The sequence below is a fragment of the Galeopterus variegatus genome, unplaced genomic scaffold (genome assembly GCF_000696425.1).
Source record: "Galeopterus variegatus unplaced genomic scaffold, G_variegatus-3.0.2 Scaffold6162, whole genome shotgun sequence".
In the NCBI taxonomy this organism is placed as follows: domain Eukaryota; kingdom Metazoa; phylum Chordata; class Mammalia; order Dermoptera; family Cynocephalidae; genus Galeopterus; species Galeopterus variegatus.
In genome coordinates, this window is record NW_007732273.1 from 100786 (window position 1) to 124403 (window position 23618).

General features: G+C 38.1%; 1 protein-coding gene across 1 annotated transcript; it reads left to right on the top strand.

Annotated features, from left to right (window-relative positions):
- Positions 1-641: 641 nt before the first annotated feature.
- IL21 (interleukin 21) lies at positions 642-8152 on the top strand. The gene is made up of 5 exons (XM_008590498.1): positions 642-854; positions 963-998; positions 5622-5777; positions 7838-7915; positions 8021-8152. Exons 1-5 carry the CDS (start codon positions 678-680, stop codon positions 8042-8044), a joined length of 471 nt encoding a protein of 156 aa, XP_008588720.1. The 5' UTR covers positions 642-677; the 3' UTR covers positions 8045-8152.
- Positions 8153-23618: the final 15466 nt, after the last annotated feature.

Below are 23618 nucleotides of genomic sequence, written 5' to 3' on the forward strand. Positions count from 1 at the left end.
GAAGTCAACAATAATGTCACTAAAGATGTTTTGGTGAAGAGTTGGAAGCAAATTTTATTTTAAACTCTTTTAACCTGATAAGAACCTAAAACATTCTTGCTAATTTGGAAAATACCCCCTTTATTTAAAATATTCTGAAAGGTAGCCTCTCCTTCTATCTTTGTGATGGAATACTGGGTGATTTCAGTCAAAAGACACAATTATTACCATAAGAAAAAGTCCTGCAAGAAAGTGCATGTTGCCACTTTACTCATTACTAAAGTGCCCTTATGACTGTCAGAGAGAACAGGTAAGATGCCATGGAGGCAGACAAAAGAGATCAAAGTGTTTTTGTTTACTTCTTTGAAATCTTGTAGTACCTACTGTTTACCCTACATACTTTTTGATTCATGCTGAAAGTTGGAATTCACCCATTTCTCTCTTTTTCCTGTCTAAGATGCAGATGGGGCACATTTCGTTGACTCCATCAATCCCTGCCCCCACGCATTAGCACATGCACACGTATACCTAGCCAGTGGAAAAGAAAAAAGAGTTACTCACATTCATCCATTTTACAAAGATTTCCAGGCTGCAATGGGAGGGCTTTACCTCTCCCTGAAGGATGAATAAATAGGTAGCTTCACTGACAACCTGTTCACAAACTGAAGTGAAAAGGAGACCAAGGTCTTGCTCTACTGATGGTACTTATAAGATCCAGTCCTGGCAGCATGGAGAGGATGGTCATCTGTCTAATGGTCACCTTCTTGGGGACACTGGCCCATAAATCAAGCTCCCAAGGGCAAGATCGTCTCATGATTAGAATGCGCCAACTTATAGATGTTGTTGATCAGCTGAAAAATTATGTGAATAACTTGGTAAGGCCATACTTGTCACAACAAAATTTAAGTAATAGTTTTCAGTTAATGCAAAAGGAGGCTTTTGACTTATAAAAATAACTCAGAACTGATTTTCTTTTGCTCTAGGACCCTGAATTTCTGCCAGCTCCACATGATGTAAAGGTAAGACCAGTTGAATTTATTTCTGAAAATATATTTGATTTAAGTTTTTAAATCCAATAAGAAAGGCATTAGGCATGACTATTTAGGAATTCAATTTCAATGAATTTGGGCTTTAATAATTGGTAAAATATTTATTTCTATTTTAGTCAAATATTCATTGATTTACCAACAAATCAACCAATAAAATGCTATACTACATTCCTTACAAAATATATGTTTATCTTCAAGAATCTCTAAGAGTACTCCGAAGTAGTACTGTTGAGACAGAATAACAAAACTAGAAAAGAAATCTACACTGTGATCACTTTCTGAATGATTAACAGCAAATTACATATTAAAAGACCTTGGGCACGAAAGCTCTTCAGCTCTCTTTGTCATTCTATTTAAGAAATATAGATACATACCATAAGAAGCAAAATTCATCTTTTAATAACAAACTGAAAAAAAAGAAAGAAGAAAGAAAAAATTAGATTACAGGGATAGCACAGAGGAATGGTGGTGTGGAAATCAAAGCCCTTTAGAATATAATTCACATATACCTTGGCCTCAGTGAGTCTTGTCTTTGGCTTTCGATGAGGTCTTTCGAAAGGACCATTTCAACAACTCATTCCATCTCTTAAGCCATTGAAACCTAATATAATTCACATATACCTTGGCCTCAGTGAGTCTTGTCTTTGGCTTTCGATGAGGTCTTTTGAAAGGACCATTTCAACAACTCATTCCATCTCTTAAGCCATTGAAACCCGTTACAGTCCCAGGAAGAAGAGGCCTAGCATATAGTTAAAGAGTGCTGTCTGCTGATCTTCCCCAGTAACTTCGTCAATCTGGTTTTTGGTTTGGTACCCTGAGAGTATAAATGCAACTGGGGAAATGTTTTCTTGGTCACAGACCTTTAACTGCATAAATTAGAATAACTTTAAAGTGCTACCAGTAATTAGGACATTACAAAGGGGGAGAATTATGAGGATATATTGCAAAGAAAACAATTATCGTAAATGACTATGTGTAAAAGTTTAGAAAGTGAATGAGTCACAACTATTGCTTTTCTCTAATATTCACTCTCTATGTCTGAACCTAACCACTCTCATTTACTATGTTCTTTTCTAATAAGCAGCATTTAAAATGAAAGTATCACATTCAGCTTATTGGAAAGACTTTTCCAATAAGCTAGAGCATTTCTAAATCAATGTGCCTAATTATCAAAACATACATTTTTCAGCATCTTACACACCTTGTTTTACTGCTGCGGTTAGAGTCCTTTCCAGAGTTTCTTAGCTGCAGTCTATAACTTGCAAAATAATAAAGATATACCATTTTCTAACTTGAGTTAATCCAATGGGTGCTTCCTTTATATGCTTTGCTAATGACAGATATTTATTATCTTACATCATAATAAGAGGATTTTGTCTCAGCGATACTGCATCTATCTGATCAAGCAGTGCTGACTATGATACAAGTGACCAATGTCCTAACTAAGATCTTTATGAAGCACTGGCAGGCAAACTGAGGAAGAAAATTGTTCAATGCTATATTAACATTATATAAGTTTTTCAGGGCTATCATCAAAGCAGGGTCTGTAAGAGATTTAAAAAGATTAAAAAGCTTAATGAAAATAAAACCATTTAAATGTTGCATTTACATAGTGATTATCTAAGATCTCTAATAGGCCTCAGCAGGCATCTCTTCCTCTCTTTCTTTCCAATCATATAACCAGTGGTTCTCAACTGGTAGTGATTTTGCCCCCCAGTGAATATTTAGCATTGCTGAAGAAATTTTGGGCTGTCACAGTTGGGGGTGGGGTGGGGGTGATACTAGCCCCTAGTAGGAAAAGGTCAGGGATGCTACTAAACATTTTAGAATATACAACACGACCCTGACAATAAAGAATTGTCCAGCCCCAAATGTCAATAGTGCTACACTATTGAGAACCTTGATATAAACTTAGTTTGAGTGTGGGACAGAGGTAATCTTGCCCAGTTAGCAAGGCTGCCCAGTGAGAATGGCCAAGGCTTTCTTTGTAGAATAAAAAATGTTAAGTAGGTTAAAAATAGGCTTTAAGGAGGCAAATATTTTCAAATATTCCATTGCAAAACAACAAAGCCAAATGTGCCTCCTTGCAAAAATGGCACTTTATTTGTTCTCTGGCTAAAGAGAAGAATATTTTGTTACTTTTGCTTTTGACTTCCTTACTGCTCCCTCTAGTTTGTGAAACTAATGTAGGAACAGGAAATTCCTCATGTTCTCATGTGTTAAAGGAGGAGGGAAACAAACCCTTGCCCTTGGAGTCTGCTCTCACCAAGGCACGGCGAAGGAAAGCAATGGTTATCCTTCCAGGTGGTGCTAAACATGGACTTGGGCCATCCCGTAAGCTCCTGAGTGACAGGTCACCTGAGGCTGACTGAATCGAGGTTAATCTTTCCACTCCCCCTCTTAATACATCCTTATAGCTGTCAGCAGGGATAGCTCCTCCACTTCACCTCTTTGAGGCTACCTTGGATGTGCATCTAAAGCCCAATTCAGCAATCATTTGTCCTGAGCCACACATTGCCAGGGACAGCTCTGCTGCTTGCAGAACAAAGCAAAACAAACCACCATTGTCTGTTAACACAGGTGAACAAGGAAGAAAGGGAGAGATAGCACAGCCCCATCAATATGGACATCAGTGTCCAGATGCCATCAGAGGCTTTCAGAAAAGCTTTTTCAGGTGTAAAAGCTTTGATCACTGGTTTTGACCATTCCTGGCAATATGGTCTCAAGGGAATTTGTTTGGTAGGGCCCCTCAACTTCTTTGGAACCTAATTTTCTTTCAACATATACATGTAAATGTTAACTCAGCAAAATGGGCCTCTGTGAGAAATGCTGGTTTCTCAGATCATTACGGGTGAAGCAGTTAGTGTTTTCAGTTTCAGCTGGAAAATTTACCTCTTTAAATATGAATATTATTTTTTTCCAGTAAGTTAAGCCGGTTGTGGTCAAAAAGAAGAGAAAAGAAAAAACTTCAATAAACATGAACATGTGGTTTTCAAGGAAAAAAAAGTGCTATAACATTTATAAATAGTTTCTATTAAATAAGCATTTTGGCAAACATATGGAAAGGACACCACCTTGCCCTTATGAGAGGCAAACTGCCCTGCTATAAGGAAACCAGATAAGCTTATTCTCGTCTGTGGCTGTGTATGCAAAGCAAACCTGATGGGTTTGTGTCATAAAGACGCATGTTATTAACCAACATTCATACTGGATAAGCATATGAGTTGGAAAATGCAAAGCAGGCCAGATGCTATTTTCAGCTGATTGTCCATGAGAACATTCAGGTAATATTATTATATATAAGACTACCCTTTTAAGGACTGAGAAGGATTGAGGTTTTTGATTATAAGGTAGTGGCTTTCATACACAGTACTGAGGTAAAGATATAGCAACTTCAGGGGAAAAATAGCATCATATACACACACTTGAAAAAAAGAAAAAAGTAACTTGGATATAAGTAACCTAGATACAAGCTCTTAGATCAGCATTAATATGTTTTCAACAAGTCAGTATACATTTTGCTCTTCAAATAAATTCCATTTTCTTTTCAGTTTGCTAAGATTTTGGCTTATTCACTAGTCACTAGTTATTTGGCCAAACCAAGAGACAGATTTTTGATCCTTGTTCTGTCCACTTGTCCATTTTCTGAGACAAACTCTTACCTTCTAAGAAATAGTCTTCCCTCCCATTGACTGGGCAAGTCTCAAATTCTCTTCCTTGACTGCTTGATTCAGGCAGAATTCTACCCTAACTGATCTGAGAGTATAAATAGGATTTTAGAAAAGTCATGCATGGTCTATGGCAAGCATATGGAATCTTAGATGAGGAATATGCCATCAGAAATAGGAACCCACTTCCTTTCCCCAAAGGAAAGGCTTTAATTCATTTACCTCATCTGATGATCCCACAAATATAAACTGAGCATTCACTTGCAACAAAACACTACGCTTGGCATTGTACAGAATAAAATGCTGCTCAAGTCATGTCACCGATAGATACTCCTATGTACATTACAGAGGGAAAGAGCAAACAAATGAAAAAGATTCTAAATCACACTATAGCATAACTTATCAAAAACTGCCGCTAGTCACAGTGTAACTTTTAGAGGCTCATAATTCAGCAAATGTGTTATTAAACCAAACTAAGTGTCCCTCACAAAACACAAAGATCCTGCCTATCACCCAGTCCTCAGAATGGCCCTCAGTATAGCCTCAGTATAAAATTAGGAATAAAAACTGTAAAAAGTGAGGCTCCCTTCTTACTGTGAGGCGGGGAAATGTCCCTTCTTCCTAAAGACAGGGGGAAATGCCTCAGTATAGCCTCAGTATAAAATTAGGAATAAAAACTGTAAAAAGTGAGGCTCCCTTCTTTCTGTGAGGCGGGGAAATGTCCCTTCTTCCTAAAGACAGGGGGAAATGTACATGCAGGTGCCTCCATCTCTTCAGCCCGAACATTTAAGTAGGAGGTGAAATCATACCTCACTCATCTGTTGAAATGAATGTGATCCAGTAGAGGGAAAAACATGATGGGAAGGTTGTTTTTTAGTTTCTGAATAACTTTTGTTAACATAAAAACAAATTATTTATCTTTCAGAGACACTGTGAGCGGTCAGCTTTTTCATGTTTTCAGAAGGTCCAACTAAAGTCAGTCAATACTGGAGACAATGAAATGATAATCAATGTATTAATAAAGCAGCTGAAGAGAAAACTACCTCCCACAAATGCAGGAAGACGACAGAAATACAAACTAGTAAGACTGTTATTTGTCATCTATCTTTTTTGTACTTATTAATTATGTCTATTACATTACACAAACACACATCCCTGTAGCCAGGGCCTCTTGTGCCTCCTCATAATTACACCTTAATTATATATAGCGAGTTTTGAGAAGTGGGGTCACCTCTTTTAAGTCCACAGACTTGAAAGTGCCCAGAAACTCAAACAGACCCTGGTAGCTGGAATACATTAATATAGCTTCCCAAGGTGAGGAAGTCATTAGGCAGAGAATCCAGTTGTGATTTAGGAAGAAAGAAATATTTTCTTCTCATGATATGGTCACATATAACTTATATTCTTATTAACAAGAGTTAAATCCTAGTTTTCTAACGAGAAAAGAGATACTTATAAGAGACCAAGATAAATCTCAAACTTTGCTTTCGCTTAAAAAATCTTGCTGTTCTGTACAATAGTAGAGTCAGTATTAATTGACTGACTGGGGAATTTCAATAGTCCCTACATGCCATTGGCTCGGGAATTTTAATAGTCCCTAGATTTGGGGGACCCTGAGACCCTCCCGTACATCTGTCCTTATGCCAACTCCTGGGCAATGCTGATATTCAAGAACATGAGTGATTCCAGCATTAATCAAAACCAGTGGAAAAACATAAAATTAATTACTCTCAAATTATTTTTTATCAGTTGTCCCACCTCCAAGAAATTCCACATGATTCAAATGAAATCTTAATTATATTACAAAATAATTCTTATTTCCTTTGATTGCTTGGCTAGATTACCATGTGAAAAATCTCTCTCTAAAACTTTCTTCAGAAAGAAAGGAGCTAAGTATGTCTTTGAAACCCAATATCAAAGACTCGTGGAATGATAATGTTGGCCATGAAATTAGAACTACCTGGGAGATAGATTTTCCTCATCCATCATTTTATAGATGAGGAAAGTGAGGCTTACCAAAGAGGTTAAGTGACCTGCCCCAAGATCCACAAATAGTGTCAGAACAATATCTAGAACTTAAATCTACTACTTTTCAGTCAAATGTTCTCACTACAACATCAAACCAGCATTGAGATGCTAAATACCAAGCAATGGTCTGGTGTTTAGTATTTCAACAGGAATAAGGATAAAGAATATAAACCAAGAAATTAAAAAACCGAAAAACACCAGAAATGTAAGCAGGCGGTATACACATAAAAAATTGTTCACTCTCTCTAGTAATGAAATGAATGCAAGTTAAAACAAGGAAATCTTATTTTTTTTCAATTAAAATTTTAACAATACTCAATAATGGTAAGAATGCTCTAAGGAACAAGAGGTAAAACCTTTTTACAATGTAAATAAAAACCTTAAAAATTTTTATCTGTTTAATTTAGTAATTCTACTTCTAGGAATTTATCAAATAAAATAAACAAAGATGTATATGAAAAATTATTCACAGAGATGTTCTTTGCAGTATTGTATACAAAAGAGAAAAGTTAGAAGCAACCTTTGTGTCCAAAAATAGTAACTGTTTCATCCTATGATGCAATACAAAGCAACCATTATTTATTATATTTTTGAGGAATATTTAACATCTAGGAAATGCTTGTGATATGTTGTTGTTAAAAAAAAAAAGCAAATTGCCAACCACTGTAAATAACATAAATGCAAAGTTAAAAAAAGGTGGGGGGGATATATGTCAAGGGATAGGATTACAAGTGATTTTTCCACTCTTACTTTATGTGCTTCCCAAATGTTTTCCAATAAACATAATTAGTCTTTTTTTTTTGTCTTTTTTCGTGTCCGGCAACGGATCGCAACCCTCAGTGTCGCGCCCGTACCAGACCGGGACCGGCAACGGGACCGCAACCCTCGGTGTTGCGCCCGCACCTCGCTCAGCCAGTGAGCGGGAACCGGTCTGTATGTGGGATCCGAACCCTCGGCGGGAGTGCTGCCACGCTCCCAAGTGGCGCACTGTAGCAGTGCGCCACCGGGCCAGCCCCCATAATTAATGTCTTTAATGGAAAGAATAAACTTTAAATTTTTATTAAATAGGAAAAAAGTTTTAAAGAAGAACGTTACTTTTTCATTGATTTCTAGACATGTCCTTCATGTGATTCTTATGAGAAAAAACCACCCAAAGAATTCCTAGAAAGACTGAAATCACTTCTCCAAAAGGTATCTACCTTAAATTACATTTGATTTTCTACTTCATCTTTATCTATCCAGATTGCTTCCTATGTTTAGGTTACTCATGCCATACTGTTTACACTATTTCCACAGATGATTCATCAGCACCTCTCCTAGAACACATGGGAAATGAAGATTCCTGAGGCTCTTACTTGAAGCTGGACACTATATTACATACTCTAATACAGTAGTGAAACTCACTTCTTGCTATTCCAAGTGGAGAAGTACAATATATCAGTGATGGGGGGTAAAACCAGATAAGTGTGCAAAGTCAAGATTATTTTCCCCAAATTACCATGCAATACTTCAGTTTCATCCACATGCTTTGTGTTTGGTCAACTTGGAAAAACTTTCTACTCAATCAGTGTCTGATTTCCTATGTTATGGATTTCTATGACTTCTGAAGTTTTTACTTGATCTTACTGCCCATCTGTGACCTTTCTTGGTTGGAGGAGAAGGTAAAAAATTTTAACAAAAAATATAGTTGGGAATTTATTGATCTTATATTAACCTTGATCTTGATTACCACAAGATTGAGGTCTATGATGATCATAACTTACTTTCATCCTAGCTGAAAATATAGAAGCATAGGATCAAAATGAAAAGTTAAAGTCTTTATTCTTTAAAAGAAATGAAAACTGAGCACTTAAAAAGTTGTATCCGAAGAGTTTACTTTTTATTTCAGAATGTCTAACATATACGTATGTAATTTACTCATGCAGCAGGAGGATAGCTTTACCAGATGGCTACAAAAGAAGTCTTACTTCTTTATTAGGGTTTACCAAAATATTTAAATACTATAGATATGACTGTATTCATGGAATACAATCTTAGTCTTTTTTTTTTAAAAGTGGTAATAGAGTATTAAGAAGTGGGTTTAATATTACCTTCCTCCAACCTCAAATTTCCTTATAAGCTAATATTTTAAGCTTGTGGACATGGCAATTAAAAGCTATAGAGGAACATTCATCAAGTAGTTTTCTGGAAAAACAGAGTTTTAAAAGTCTTGTAGCTCTCTTCTCAAATTTTTATAATAATTTCACTGAGTGACTTAAGTACCCCAAATGTGTCTCCTTCTTTCTTCCTTCCTTTCTTTTTTTATTTCTCCTTCTTAAAGTGAAACTTCTGGTATGAAAAAATTTCAAAACATATTTAGCATTTTAAACACACTGTGCTTGCATGCTTTGTATAAGACAAATTCAATCACCTGTATTAAATCAAAATCAAGAGACAAGTCAAGAAGCCAGGACTCCTGTCCCAACTGAAAACAGACTTTTGTGTAAACATTCCAATCTTTCGACCAAGCAACCTGTTCTGACTGCCATTTCATAACAACTCTAGCAGACTTTGTTTAAATATGAAGTTAAAAACTCTAGAAAAGCAGAATTTTTTCTAGAAAGGTATAAGCTATTTGAGAATCTCTTATTGTTAAAATGGCTGTGAGTTCAAAAGGATGTGGGATGGGAAAGGTTTTATGCTTTGAGAAGAAAAAAAAATGATCTACTTAAAAGCATTTTTAAAACAAATGCAGACTTAAAGTTCTAAAAGATATATTGAGAATCAATTATTTAATCAAATCTCAATGAAATGTTTTATCCTCAGAAACAAGGTACTCATAAAATTTTAAAATATGTTATTACAAAGGAGTCATGTAATTATGTGCCTAATGATGATAATATGCATCTGAAATCTGCCTAAGTGTCAAATGGTGCCAGCCCAGCTTATTGGGATAAAAGTTGAAAGCAGGCACCAGGATGACTTGGAAATGATGGAGTCTGTACTTCTTGTATCTGGCTGTATAGCTGTTGACTTTGATATCATGACTTTATATTTAAAATAATGTATTTATTTGGGTGTGTTTATTGTTAAAAATCTCTGTTCTAATCCTTTTGATCAGGGTCTCTACTTTAAAAGTGAAAATAATTTCATGGCGCGTTGGCTAAGAGCCTTCACTAACCAGAGTTTAAAAACTCAGGTAAAGATCCCAGCAGCACCCCAGGAAAAGCAATGCATCGGAATAAACAAGATGAAGAAGTGATACTTGAACAGCTCCATCTTCACTATTCTGTGTTCAAGATTTAGCCAGTTCTTAATAGTAATTTAAGGATAACCCATAAATATCACTGTTCACCTGTTGGTGGTGATTCAGGAGACCTGAAATAATGGTGGTTGTAAAATTGTGGTCACTTGCCTAAACCTTTTGGGTTTCCATTTCCTTATCTGTAGAACAAGGGTGCTGGACTTAATCCCTAGGGTCTGTTCTGCCCCCTTTAGAACTTTATATGTCTATGATTGTCTACAGTTCTGGGTACTCTTATGGGAACACCTGACCATACTTCTGAGTAAAACTTTCTACTGAGTCTGATGTTTGGTCACTCAACATTATCTCAATAGCATACGAAACAACACTCACTGTAGGAATAAGGGAAATGTTCCAAGGGAAAAAAAAAAAGAAGAAGGAAGGAAAGAAGGAAGGAAGGCAAAAAGGAAAGAAGGAAAAGAGGAAGAAAGATGGAGAAAAAGAAAAAAGAAGAAAGGAAGGAAGAAGAGAATAAAAACAGCTGTAGATCATGGGAGTTCAGGGAAAATTAACCATGATTTTTAATATTTTAGCTGAAAGTGCCTTCTTTGGACACTTATAAAATTGTAGCATTATTATTGCTCTGTTGTATTTACATTTGCATCTGAGAATTTAGTTTTAATATGAACTATGTACTTTATAACTTAATGATTATTTATTATATATTTGACTTTAAATGTTTATGTTCATGGCATCTTATTTAAGACCTGATCATATTAAATACTACCCAGTAAGTACAACTGCCTTTTGTGATTCCCTGGAAACTCTTAATTCAATAGTCCTTGTAGAATATAAAGAATGATCCTTACTTTCTGGAAGCATAGAGTGTTTACATGTGTATTGTAAAGATGATCTCTCCTCACCCACTTTCTCTGAAATGGAACTGTCCATTTCCTGTCCCTATCTCAAGGATATTACTTCCTTTGCAGGCCTCCCCAGTGTATGTCAGGTCCAGGAGTTAAAGACATCCTTCCCATTGCTCACTGCCACCATTACATGTACACTTTTGCAAAACTCCCTCTTGCATTCATATTTATCCTATATAGCTTTTCTGTCCTCTTTATTTTATTAATAATTGCAATCTCCTGGCCACTCCTCCATGTTCAGTGAGGACTTAGGTATGTTCTTTCCCTTGAATTCAACTTCTGCCATCATCCTGGGTGACTTCAGTACCCACAGGGAGGATTCCACCAACATTACAGCTTCCCCAAACCTTGACCTTCTCAGTTCTGAGCACCTGCATCTTTTTGCCCCTCCCACAGTCCATTGCCATGGTCATGCTCCAGACCTTATCACTGCAACTCCTCTCTCTCTAAAATCTTTACTTAGTAAAACCGCCACCTGCTAGTCTTTCAGCTCTCAAACTGCCCTACTTCTACTGCATCTTCCTTGAGATCCTGAAGCCAGGTCTTCACCTTTTCCCATTCTCTCAATTTATTGGTTGTCCTGCCTTGCTCACTGAGCCTGGGCCCCTGATCAGTCCCTTGAACAGCAGGGCAAGCAGCAAACACTGTCTCCCTTCTCTGCTCATTGTGCTTGTGTACCTGCCTACAAACTCCCTGCCTAGCTGTTTTATCCTTCGTCTCCTAATCCAGCTTCAGACATTGGCTCTGCCCCTCACCCTTGGGGACGCTTTCTAACTCCCCTATCTAGCTTACTAGAGTCACTTTCCCACTTTGCTCTCAGCTCTGAACATTCATCTGCTTTTAACATCTGCCTCAGCTTTAGATAAAAGGCCCCTCTGTCTACTACAGTCCCCAGGCATGGACTCATCTCATGTGAAGGAGAGGGATTTGGATATTTACAGTCAAGCTCACTGAAAGAATAGTCTGTACATGTATCTACACTCTTTCATGAGCCATCTGCTCATCAGCTATCCACCACTATAATCTGATTTCTACCCATTGGAATTTATCACTGCATTTTTAAAATTTCCCTGTCTCTGGTCAACAATGACCTCCTAATTACCCAACACACAAAATGTGTCTATCCTTATCTTAATCTTATCATGGCTTTTGTTACCCTTGACCACTCCCTCCCTTTTCCCAAAAGATTATAAGACTTTAAAATTTATTACTGGCACAACAATGTAAATGTAATTATGCTACTGAACTGTACACTTAAAAATAGTTAAGATGGCAAATTTTATGTGAAATTTTTTTTCTTTTGGCAACTGGCCGGTACAGGGATCCAAACTCTTAGACCTCGGTGTTACAACACTGTGCTCTAACCAACTGAGAAACCAGCCAGCCCTCCTCTTAGACTTTGGAGGCTCTTTTTCCTCTGGTTGTCTTACCTGTCTGACCATACATTCTGTGTCAGTTGTTGGTTCACTTTCCTGTGTCCTCTCCTTAGAAGATGATTTTCCTGAGGATTCTGTTCTTGGCCACCTTTTTCACTTTGAGCCTTCTCCCTTGATAGTCAAATGTGTTCCTGTTGTTTTAAATACCTCCTATATGTTGTTCACCACTAGATCTAAAACTAAAGGCTGGAATTCTCTATTAATTCTAAGGGCCATATATTCAACTTCTCCCTGGAGATTTTCATCTTTGTCTTCCAGGCTCTTCACCTCAATCTGCCAAAATTGATCTTATCACTTTCCCCCACTTCCTCAACCTTCTCTTTTTAAAGAATTCCCTAATCTTCACTGATGAACCACATCCTCCCAGACTGCCTTCTCCTTCCCTCACTATGACCAGTTGGTTACAGGGCCTTTTTATTTTTCTTTTAAATACATCCTTTATTTTCTACTCCTTTTTTTTTTTTTTCTCCTTCTTGAGACCGGCCGCACCGCACTCAGCCAGTGAGTGCTGTGAGCGCACTGGCCATCCCTATATAGGATCCGAACCCGCAGCGGGAGCGCTCCTGCGCTCCCAGCGCCACACTCTCCTGACTGTGCCACGGGCTCGGCCCTTTTCTACTCCTTCTGACAGCACCTTAATTCAGGCTCTCCGCTCTAGTTGCAATGGTTGCAATAATTTTCAATTGGGTTTCTAGCCTCTCACCTTCTACTCTCTTCAATCTACCTCCTCATGATCAACAAAGTGATATTTTATAAAACTTACATATGATCACAACTTTCCCCTATTTAGAACCTTTTACTGCCTCCCCCTTAGAACAAAACCCAGGCCGGAAGCAGGGCATGTAGCCCCTTCATCACCTGTTCCACTCAGCTCCCAGCTCTCTTCATCTTGTACTTTACATTCCAGCCAATCCAATCAGCTTCTAGTTCTCTAGACACATCACGTTGTTTTATTTCTCTGCATCTTTACATTTGCATTGATCTCTCCCTAGAATATAACACCTCCAGCCTCCCCTAAAGTTCAGAAAACTCTCACATGTCCTTCAATATTCAACTTAGTCATCATCTCTTCTCAAAGGATTTCCATCACCATCTTACTGTGTCTCTGTGACAGTTAACCCCTCCCCACTTTCAGAACTTGAGCATACTTTGATTATCAGACTTAATACAGTATATGCAAATTTATGACTTACATGTCTGTTTCCTTTTTCAGAACGTAAGCCTTTTGGCAGAAGAAATTGCATCTTGCTGGCACAGTGCCTCATATATAGTAAATAAAATATAGTAGAGAACAAATGTTTGCAAAATTAGATTGAACTCAATACAAAACACATGATTTATTCATTGGCATCTTCCTTGACATCTCTCTTTCTCTTACATGCAGAATCAAATTATCACCAAAGCCCATCACCTCTGTTTTCAAAATATTTCTAGAACTCAATAATTTCTCACTACTTCCAGCTTCCATTTTGTTCGAGACCACCACAATATCTCACTCAGATGACTGTAATATCTTCCTACATAGTTTTTCTGCTTTTGTCCTTGCCCCTCACCAAAATGTATTTGCAACAAAGCAACCCGAACAGTTCCTTTAGAAACCCATCAGAGTATGTCGCCCCTCAGCTCAAAGCCTTGCAGTGGGTCTCACATCATTCAGGATAAGGGCTGGGTCCTACAAAAAAGGGCTACTTGGTTGTGTCCTTCCACTTCCCTCCTCTATAACCTTGTTTTCACTCTTCGTACTCAACTCCAGCCACACTGGTATTTTTTCCTTTTCCCAACATTCCAGCAACACTCCCACCTAAGGCATTTGCACTTTTTGTTCTTTTGATTAGAATACTCTTCTGCCAAATGTCCACACGGTCCATTCCCTCACTTCCTTCAACTGTCATCTTCTCCACCGGGTCTTCTCTGTTGCCCTACTTTAAATTGCAGCACCACCACACCGAACACCTCTGCTTTATTTTTCTCCATAGCATCTACCACCCCTGATATATGTATTTTAACCATTTATGTGTTTATTGTCTGTCCTGCACTAGAATGTAAGCACGATGTGGGCAGGAATTATTGTCTGTTCTGTTTGCTGCTATATATCTGGCATCTAGAACAATGCCTTGAACATAGAAAAACTAACTAAATATTTGCAGAAAGAATTGCGTTCTGCAATGGCTGGCACTGGAGTTCTCCTACAGGGATTTAATTCCCAACACATAGTTTGCCTTCTCTTTATTACCCAATTTGTATGTAGTTAGTTTTTTCCTTTATAACATCTCCCTATTCTACGAATGTCTTGTATCTTCTGCAAATTTTCCCCCATCCTCTTATCAGATGTAATCACACCTCTTCTTCATTTTTGAAATTGGCCTTCAGCAGTCTGAAATTTGGAAGATAAAAATGGAAACATTCTCCCACTTATCATTAAAATTTTAGCAGAAATATTTTTCTAAATTGAACTGTGTTTACTGACTCTCTATATATTCTGTATATTATATATTATATTCTGTATTCTATGTATTATATTCTTTTACTGGTAAATGAAACATCTTGATATTTTCCAGTCATAGAACCAAAACTCTTCCATGTGATATCTCCTCTCCCTGTACCAAAAAAGAAAATTCAAAGCATCCATATATCCATTTATGTCTCCAAAGAAGTCTTTCTCTACCTTCATTCAAAATGAAGTAGTATTCTTTTCAAGAAAACTCCTTTGCATGTTACGAATTATTTTATTTTTTCTCACTTTCTTTATCTTTCCTTTATTCATTTGTTCTGAATGAGATGGTAAAGTAGTATGGAGAAATGCTATGAAGAAATGCTATGAAGAAATGCAAGCAGGAAAGGGGGATTGGGAGAGGCAGGGGGCTTGTGTGGGGCTAAGGAGAGCAATTTTAAATAGGATGAAAACTTATACCCAATGGAATCTTTTGCTTGTCTCCAGTGAGTTTAAATGAGGAATAATATAAAAGTTAGTGGTAGTCACATGATTATTAAAAAAAAAAAAAAATCCAAGAGAGAATTCTTTGAGACACAGTAATGAAATGGACTTGAGCTCAAATGAATTATCTAATGTGTCAACAAATTGGCAAGTGGTTCTCAGCCTTAGCATATGTTGTAGTCATCTGGGGAGCTTATAAAAATACCACTGGGTGCTTAATTAAAATAAAATAAGAATGTCTGAAGGTAGAGCCCGGGCACTGGTGTTTTGTAAAACTTTCCAGGTGATTCTAGTATATGGTCTGGGCTGAGAACCACCAAATGAATTAGGGCAATGTTGACACATTATGAGTAGAAGAGAGAACTATGTACTTACTACATTATAAAATTATGAGTACATTAATGTAGTTTTTGTAAGTCATCTCCTTTATTAAACAGGAGATGTAAGTCATCTCCTTTATTAATCATCCTGAGGCTCTCACAACAAAGATAGCACCCAAAAGTTTACTTACTATTTATAACAGAAAGATACTTTTGGAGATGTTTGAAGTAGGGCTCATTTATTCATTTAAAAAAGGAATAACAGACTATGGAATAATCATATAATGGAATTCAACACAGCAATAAATTGAGAGAAAATATGAAAACAGCTTCTGGGGTACTAGAAATGCTATATTTCCTGACCCAGGAGGTGGTATTTTTTGAGTTGTGCACTTAAGATTTATACCATTTTCTCTATATATAATTCAATAAAAAGTTGAAAATAAATGAAGGAAAATGTGGTGTTTTTGTTTGTTTGTTTGTTTTGTTTTTAAATCCTCTCTATCAGATGCACGACACACAGCAATCCTAAAAATGCAAAAGCTGGAGAAAGCTGAAGAGAGGGGAAATGGTTGGCTAAGTGATAATAGGAAGGAGAGAGAAGAAAAAACCCAGCAGCTGCCGCAAAAGAAGATTCTAGGTTGTGGTATCCCAGTCAAAAAGAACATCTTTAAAATTATCTTTTAAAACTAGTTCTAATATCACCTTCTTCCTGTTAGGCTGAGAGATGGTCGATTTGGGGAAGACAGGTTTTTGTTGTTGTGTGTTTTCCCCTTATAATCTAAATTCAAGCAATTCCCCAAGTGTAGTTTACAAAAAAAAAGAAAGAGAACAGTAAGTCAGGCTTCTTGGTCAGGTTTCTTGAAAGGAGATCCTGAGGTCATGGATCCAGTTGCATTTGGTTTACTCAGAAAATGCTCCCAGAGCAACCAGTAAGGGAGAGGAGAGAGCAGCACTGGAAAGGAGAAAAGCCATGCCAGGGTGTGATTTCAGGTAAAGCCCCAGATTCAACCTGATGCATTAGAGCCCCAGAGCATAAATCATGCCTCTGAGTTGTCAGCTCCACCTGGAGGCAAAGGGACTGGGCTTTTGTATTCCTACACTAGCCAGGCATGCCTACCAACTTCAGGATCCTAGTGAGGCTGCTCCAGAGCCCAGGCAATCTTCTTAGTGTCCCGAACACAAGCTGTCATCAAAGCTCACAGGGATAAGGACATAGAGCTGATAAAAAAGACCCAAGGGGACCTGAGCAGCCACCAACCACATATGATATAGCAAGAGTAACTATCTTTTCTTTTTAAAGCTTATTTTTAAAATAAGAAGAAGGCTTAAGGCAAAAATTAATGCCATTGTCATAATAGAGGAGGTTTCAGGGAAGTTAGAATGTATTTCTTCATATGCAATTATGCATAATTATCTATATACTTATTATATATATTTCACATAGATTATTTCTCTTTTGGTCACAATTTAATTCTCTTTAAGCCCACTTAGCCTAAAGGAGCCCAATTTTTGGAGATAAATATACTTGTAGCACAAAGAGTAAGTGTTCAAGTGAGAGAATATGACACTACTAACATGCCCCCTAAGTCGTACAAACCAAGGGTACTTGCTACCCCCTCCTTAACAACTCACCCCTACCCCACGGCAGCCATCACTCCCATGCCACAAACACAACAGATTTTCCCCGATAAGGATATTCATGTTGTTGGAATATAGGGCAGTTGATGGTTTCTGAGCTTCTAGTAAGCTGGTCCCTTTCTTGTCTGACTCAGCTGGAACCAACCATTCCTTGGAGGGTCCCTTGGGAGAAGCCCCATTGTGAATGCAATTAAAATATTTACATCTGTTGACTGATAAATCCATCCCGAAAAGAGAAAAGAGATTGGAGATGGTCACACTGAAGGAAGAAAAGAAAAGGGTGTGGCCAGGGCGGAAACAGAATTATCCACAAAACAGTGTGTGGGGAAAGTGCTCAACATTGTTTTTTTTTTTGCCTTTTTTCATGACCGGTAAGGGGATCGCAACCCTTGGTGTGGTGTCGCCCGCGCTCAGCCAGTGAGTGCACCGGCCATTCCTATATAGGATCCGAACCCGCGGTGGGAGCGTTGCTGCGCTCCCAGCGCCGCACTCTCCCAAGTGCACCACGGGGTCGGCCCCTCAACATTGTTTTTGCAAAGATTTCCCAATATACTAAGTCCCTACTAAATAGCATTATATTTTGAAATAGAAGTGTCATGATACAACTTTTGTTCGAAAGTTATTACCACTGGATCAAAACCTATTAAATGACTTGTGACCATGAGCAATATAAGTGTGTCACAGGGAACACTTACTATTTGCCTTTATTATTGTTGTTACTTTTACACTTCCCAACAGAAACTTTTCATTGAATATGTCTTTTTAAAAAAATACCTTTTAAAGGAGAGGACATGCTGCCACCTACTGAAACAAGCAAATACATACGAATACTCAAGTTCTAAAAACATCAGGACCATGTCATCCCCTACCTAGTGAAAAACAAATGGTGTACACTCTAAAGGATTTTCTCAGCTCTTTCAGTCTTGGACTTTACAAAGATTTTCACTACCGAAATCAGTTCTAAAGGGATCCTCAGAGCCAGAAAAGCCATTTCTCCTTGTACCTATAGAAATATCACAGCTCTATTTGCAATAGCCAAGAGTTGGAACCAACCTAAATGCCCATTGTCAAACAGCCAGATAAGGAAAATGTGGTATATGTACACAATGGAGTACTATTCTGACATAGAAAAGAATGAAATATTGCCATAGGTAGCAACATGGATGAACTTAGAGAAAATCATGTCAAGTGAAATAAGCCAGCACAGAAACAGAAATACCGTATGTCCTCACTCATAAGTGGGAGCTAAAAAGATAAACACATAAATTTAAAAAGAATGAAAGAAATATCACAATAATATGCTGAACTTTCAAAAGGAGACCTGAGGTTACCAGAGGTGGGAAAGGGGGTCGGGGGGGAGAGGAATTGGTAAAGGGCCATGAAAAATGATGACATTGTATATTGTTGAATATAATAATTATTCTGATTTGAGCATCACATATTGCACATAGGTATTGATATTCAACTCTGTACCCTCAGATGTGTACAATCAACTATGTTACAATAAAAATAAAAATAAAAAACTCAGTGCGAAGACAGAGAACAGGAGTGTTTGAAACCTGCTCTGGTACACCTTTAGTTGCTGTCCTGCTAAAACATGAGCAGCTGAGAAAAGAGCTCACAGGACCCTGAAACAGGCAGAATGTTTCTGGTAAAGTGACCTTAATCTAGTAGGGGTCCTCTTTAGGGGTTTCTTAAGCAAGAAATTGTTATCCTTTATTCTTCATTTGTGAAGAAGTCAGAAATATACTGCAGATTTCCTCACCTGTGAAATGCTTGTAATAATTCAAGCTTCTCTAAAATCATAGCACGCTAACAAACATAAAATTAAATAAGGCATGGAAAAGTGCCTTGTAAAGTGTTGACATATTCAGCAGTGCAGAAGCTTGTTTTCAGACTATTTTCCTTCTAGTGACAATAGCTTGTGCTGCATTCTCATTCACCTCATCCCATTTAGGGAATTTCTCTCATGACAAATAGCCCCCATGAGAAACTCTTTTCCACAAACTTGGCTCCACTGAATTGTAATTCAATACACAATTTCCTAAGAAATAAAGTCATTTTAAAAAACATTCCTAGTGTTTGCCACAGAAGAAAGATTTGAGGTTGCAGCATTTTAATAAAACACATCAATTAAGTCCTCTTTTATAGCTACCTCTGATTATGTCTTCTCCTTCCAAAAGTTTGCCGTTATTTTCTTCATAATATAGGTTTACTCAATATGGTCTTGGTGTTTTAACTAATTCTGTATTATTTAGTGCCTCTCATCTCTTTTTTTTTTTTTTTTTTATCTTTTTCCGTGTCCGGCAACGGATCGCAACCCTCAGTGTTGCCCCCGTACCGGACCGGGGACCGGCAACGGGATCGCAGCCCTCGGTGTTGCTCCCGCGCCTCGCTCAGCCAGTGAGCGGGAACCGGTCTGTATGTGGGATCTGAACCCTCGGTGGGAGTGCCTCCGCGCTTCCCAAGCGGCGCACTATAGCAGTGCGCCACCGGGCCGGCCCAAGTGCCTCTCATCTCTTGCTTCTGCTCATTTCATCTACTCTAACCTAGTAATGGCTGTTTGTTTAGCCTCTGTTGCTTCTACTTTTAATACTGCAACCCCTATTTCCCTGTTGAGAAGCAACAAAAAAATTAATAAACCCAAACCCTTTGTTTTTGTCTGCCTAATATCTATCTCTTTCCTCTGGTATTAGAACCCCTCTTTTTTGGGAATCACTCCTTGCTTAACTCAGTTCATGTAGGGCTGGTCTCGCCACACTCCCAGCTCCAGTGGCTGCTCAAGCTGGAGCAACTGGAAGCTTCCTGTAGTATTTGTCGTAATTAGTTAGAGAGAGATGTTCTCTTTCCACTGGGGTTGCTAAACTGATAGGATTTGGGCTGGAGTGCCAGTGGCCATCTTTGCCACTCTTTGGGGAGTGCTTTCTGAGCACAGAGAAAAGCAGAGTGAGAGAGAGGGAGACATATTGTGCCTGAAGGTTCACCACTAAACCTAATTGTGTAAGCCAGTAAATCCCCTTTTATATGTGTATTAGTCCGTTTCTGTTGCTTGTAACAAAATACACGGAACTGGGTAATTTGTAAGAAAATGAAATTTATTGCTTACAGTTTCTGAGTCTGGGAAGTCAAAAGTCCATCTGGTGGTGGCAACAGTGACCCAAGGGTCTCACATTGCAAGATGGTGGAAGCAGAAAGAGCAAGAGAGAGAGAGCAGAGAGGGAGCAAGTTTCTCATTCACTCTCTTTTTAAAGCCCTCAGAACCATGCCCCTGACCACCATTTTTAATCCATTCACTATGGCATGGTCCTACAATCTAATTATTCAAGGCTCCACCTTTCAATTACTATAATAGGATTTCCCATCCTCTTAACAGTCAAAGTGGGGACTAAATTTCTCATACATAAAACTTGGAGGACACAATTCAAGCATCAATGAGTTTGAGGGGGACATAACTCAATCTACTACAATATGTAAGCTAGTTTCAGTTATATATCAGTCACTCATAACCAAAGGGTTTTGAATTAAGGCTCCTCAACCTCAGCACTTTAAATGATTTTAAACACCACTTTTATAAAAGAATGATAGTATCCAGATCCTCACAAACCCCTAATTAAATAAAATCAAGGTGTGAAACTCCTTTTAGCTGTACTTTCTCTGGCTAATCACCTGTAGAAAACAAGAATGTAGAATCCCCTTCTCCCACCTTTGTAAAATAAGCCTGCTTAGGTTACAAAACCTGCCAGTCAACTGGAGCATTAGCTCTTGGCAGTAAGATGGCCACTTGCATACTACAGAGCCAGATGTAGAGTTCACCCCCTGCACACACATGCCTTGTAGTAAGGTTACACCACCATGGAAATGGCAGAAAAGTCCACAGCCATACAGAAGAATTGCATTGAGTAAAAGGTTCCAAGATCCCACAATTATTTGCACTGCTTATATTTCCTTTGACAATCAGGAAACATCACTTTGTCAAACACTGATTGGTACCATATTAGAATATGGGTCCATGCTCTCCATTTTTTCTGATCTGGAATCCAGTGCTGCTCCATAGAGCAGGGAAATCTATTAGGGCTGAACTGAATATTCTCTCTCCCGTCCTGCAAGAGTGAAGAGAGCCATGGCTACCACATCTGCTGTTTGAAATTAGAGGTTTATTTTAATAATCTAAAAAGAAGCAATAATATGTCATTATTTCCTGTTTACCATGTTAATCCATTATGGGACCATGCCCTTTTTCTAAGCAAAAACAATGGATGGCCTAAATGGATAAAAGGTGGTGCCCAAGGGAAGTTAAGGGGGAGGGCTAAGCATAGAGAGGCAAGGCACGTGCACATCTGACCTTTTCAAGGATTGGCCTAAGCTTGGACATCTCCTCCTGCTAAGCATATAAATATGATCTTTTGTGTTACGATAAATGGAACTGCCTGACAGAACCCCCGCTGCATGTGTGTGTGTTTGTTCCCTATCTGGGAGAGCAGTGGTGTGCTCACCATCTCTTGGAATCTCTTTTTGCCCCGCATCCTTGGGGGGGGGGAGAAAAGGGCAATTCCTTTGGCCCCAACCCTCTAGGGAAAGGAAAACCCTGTTGGGGTCCCATGCGGCCACTGGAGACACCCAACAATCCATAATCTGGAACTAATTGCCAATGTACTGGGTTTATTATTGACATTGCCAAAAATGAATGGCAAATCAGTTGGTTAGAGTGCAGCCTTATAACACCAAAGTCACTGGTTCAGATCCCCATACCACCCAGTCACCAATAAGTAAATAAATAAATAAAATAAAAATAATGGCAAGATCATCAAGATTAGAGAAGAGAGGAGGATAATTTGTTTCAGCAACCCTCAGAACATTCCTCAAGTGACTGGCCTGAGAAAAACTAATGTTCCACATGAGAACTGCTAAAGAGACATTCTCCCAGCCCCCATTTATCAAACTTGTTAGTTTTATTAGGTTTATTTATTCAATTAACATTTATTGATCACAATGCCAGACACTGCAATGGACATTAAGGATATCTGAATAAAGTAGATCATACCCTAAAGAGTTTAATGTCTAGTTGGAGAGACATGCAATTAAAATTCATAAGTACAGTACAGTGTGGTACACTCTGTGATAGGTAAATGTTCAAAGAAAACAAACAAACAAACACTGGCTCTGGTAATGGCAGAATAGTTTTTATTAGACCAACTGTCCCACAGGTAACAATGATAAACCTTGGATAGAATATAAAAAGCCACTATTTGTAGTTCACTATGGACAACCAAAAGTAGGCAAAAAGGAAAGAGGATTTGACTCTCAAAAGGAGGAAATTATATTGAGTGAGATCTACATTTATATGGCTTTTACCTTAGGTGCTCTCTCCAAATCAACAGGTGTAGTGTAACCAAAACTCAAGCAGAAGACTTTATGATTTGAGGGGTCAGAGGACATAGTTTAGGGAGGCAGAAGAGCTCAGAATTGAGGGAGGAAAATTAAGTGATAAGACTCTAAATCTGAACATAAACTGCCTCAAATCCTTAGACAGCCCCTGAACTGTACATGCACAAGGGAGACTTCAAGAGCCAGTAGACATCAATATCTGGAAGGCTGGGTAGAGATTTCAGCTGGCATTTGCTTTAGTAAGGACAGAGTTGGCATATGATTCCCACCAAGTTAGAGGAACTTGGTAAACACCTTGGACTTTCCATTAAAATCCCAAAGAGGCTAGATCTTACCAGTAAAGATCAAGGAATTCACCTATGACTAAGAGCAAAACAAATACAAAATTGTCCTAACAAAACATGATATCAAGCCTCCACAAAATCAAGTGATAAGCCACTAATTTAAATGCCTGCTATAACAAATATCAACATTCTCTAGAGAAAAACAATTACAGTGCATCAAACATAGTATCAGCATATGAAAAAAAAAATTAGTTGACATGCAAAGAAATAGAAAAATGTGAAGAAAAAAAAAAGCACTCAAAAGAAACAGATACCAGGATAATCTAAATATTGGTACCGGCAGACAACAACTTCAAAACAGCTATTAAAATGTGCTCAAGGTTTAAAGAAAAAATGATCATGATGAGTGAATACGTGAGAATCTTGGCACACACAGAAAACTATAAAATCTGTAGAAATGAAAAACCAAAAGGTATAATACCAATAGTAAAAAATTCACTGGATGAGTTTAACAGGCTGAAGATAGCAGAATAAAAAGTCTGTAAATTTGTAGACAGATATTTGAACTTTTCTCCTTTGAAGAACACAGAGGCAGAATTCTGACAAATGAGTAGAAACTTGGGGACATATAAACAATATCAGTTGGTCTCAGATGTGAAATTAGGGACCCAGACTGCTGCAGCACATCACCATTTTGGCAATGGAGCCTCTACCAGCATGCATCCTTCTTTAGGGCCCAACAGT

Bases quoted from the DNA above. Each gene is read 5' to 3' on its own strand.
- IL21 (XM_008590498.1), top strand. From the start codon at position 678: ATGGTACTTATAAGATCCAGTCCTGGCAGCATGGAGAGGATGGTCATC. The intron at 999-5,621 runs GTAAGACCAGTT...TTTATCTTTCAG, and splicing joins CAGCTCCACATGATGTAAAG to AGACACTGTGAGCGGTCAGC. The intron at 5,778-7,837 runs GTAAGACTGTTA...ATTGATTTCTAG, and splicing joins GACGACAGAAATACAAACTA to ACATGTCCTTCATGTGATTC.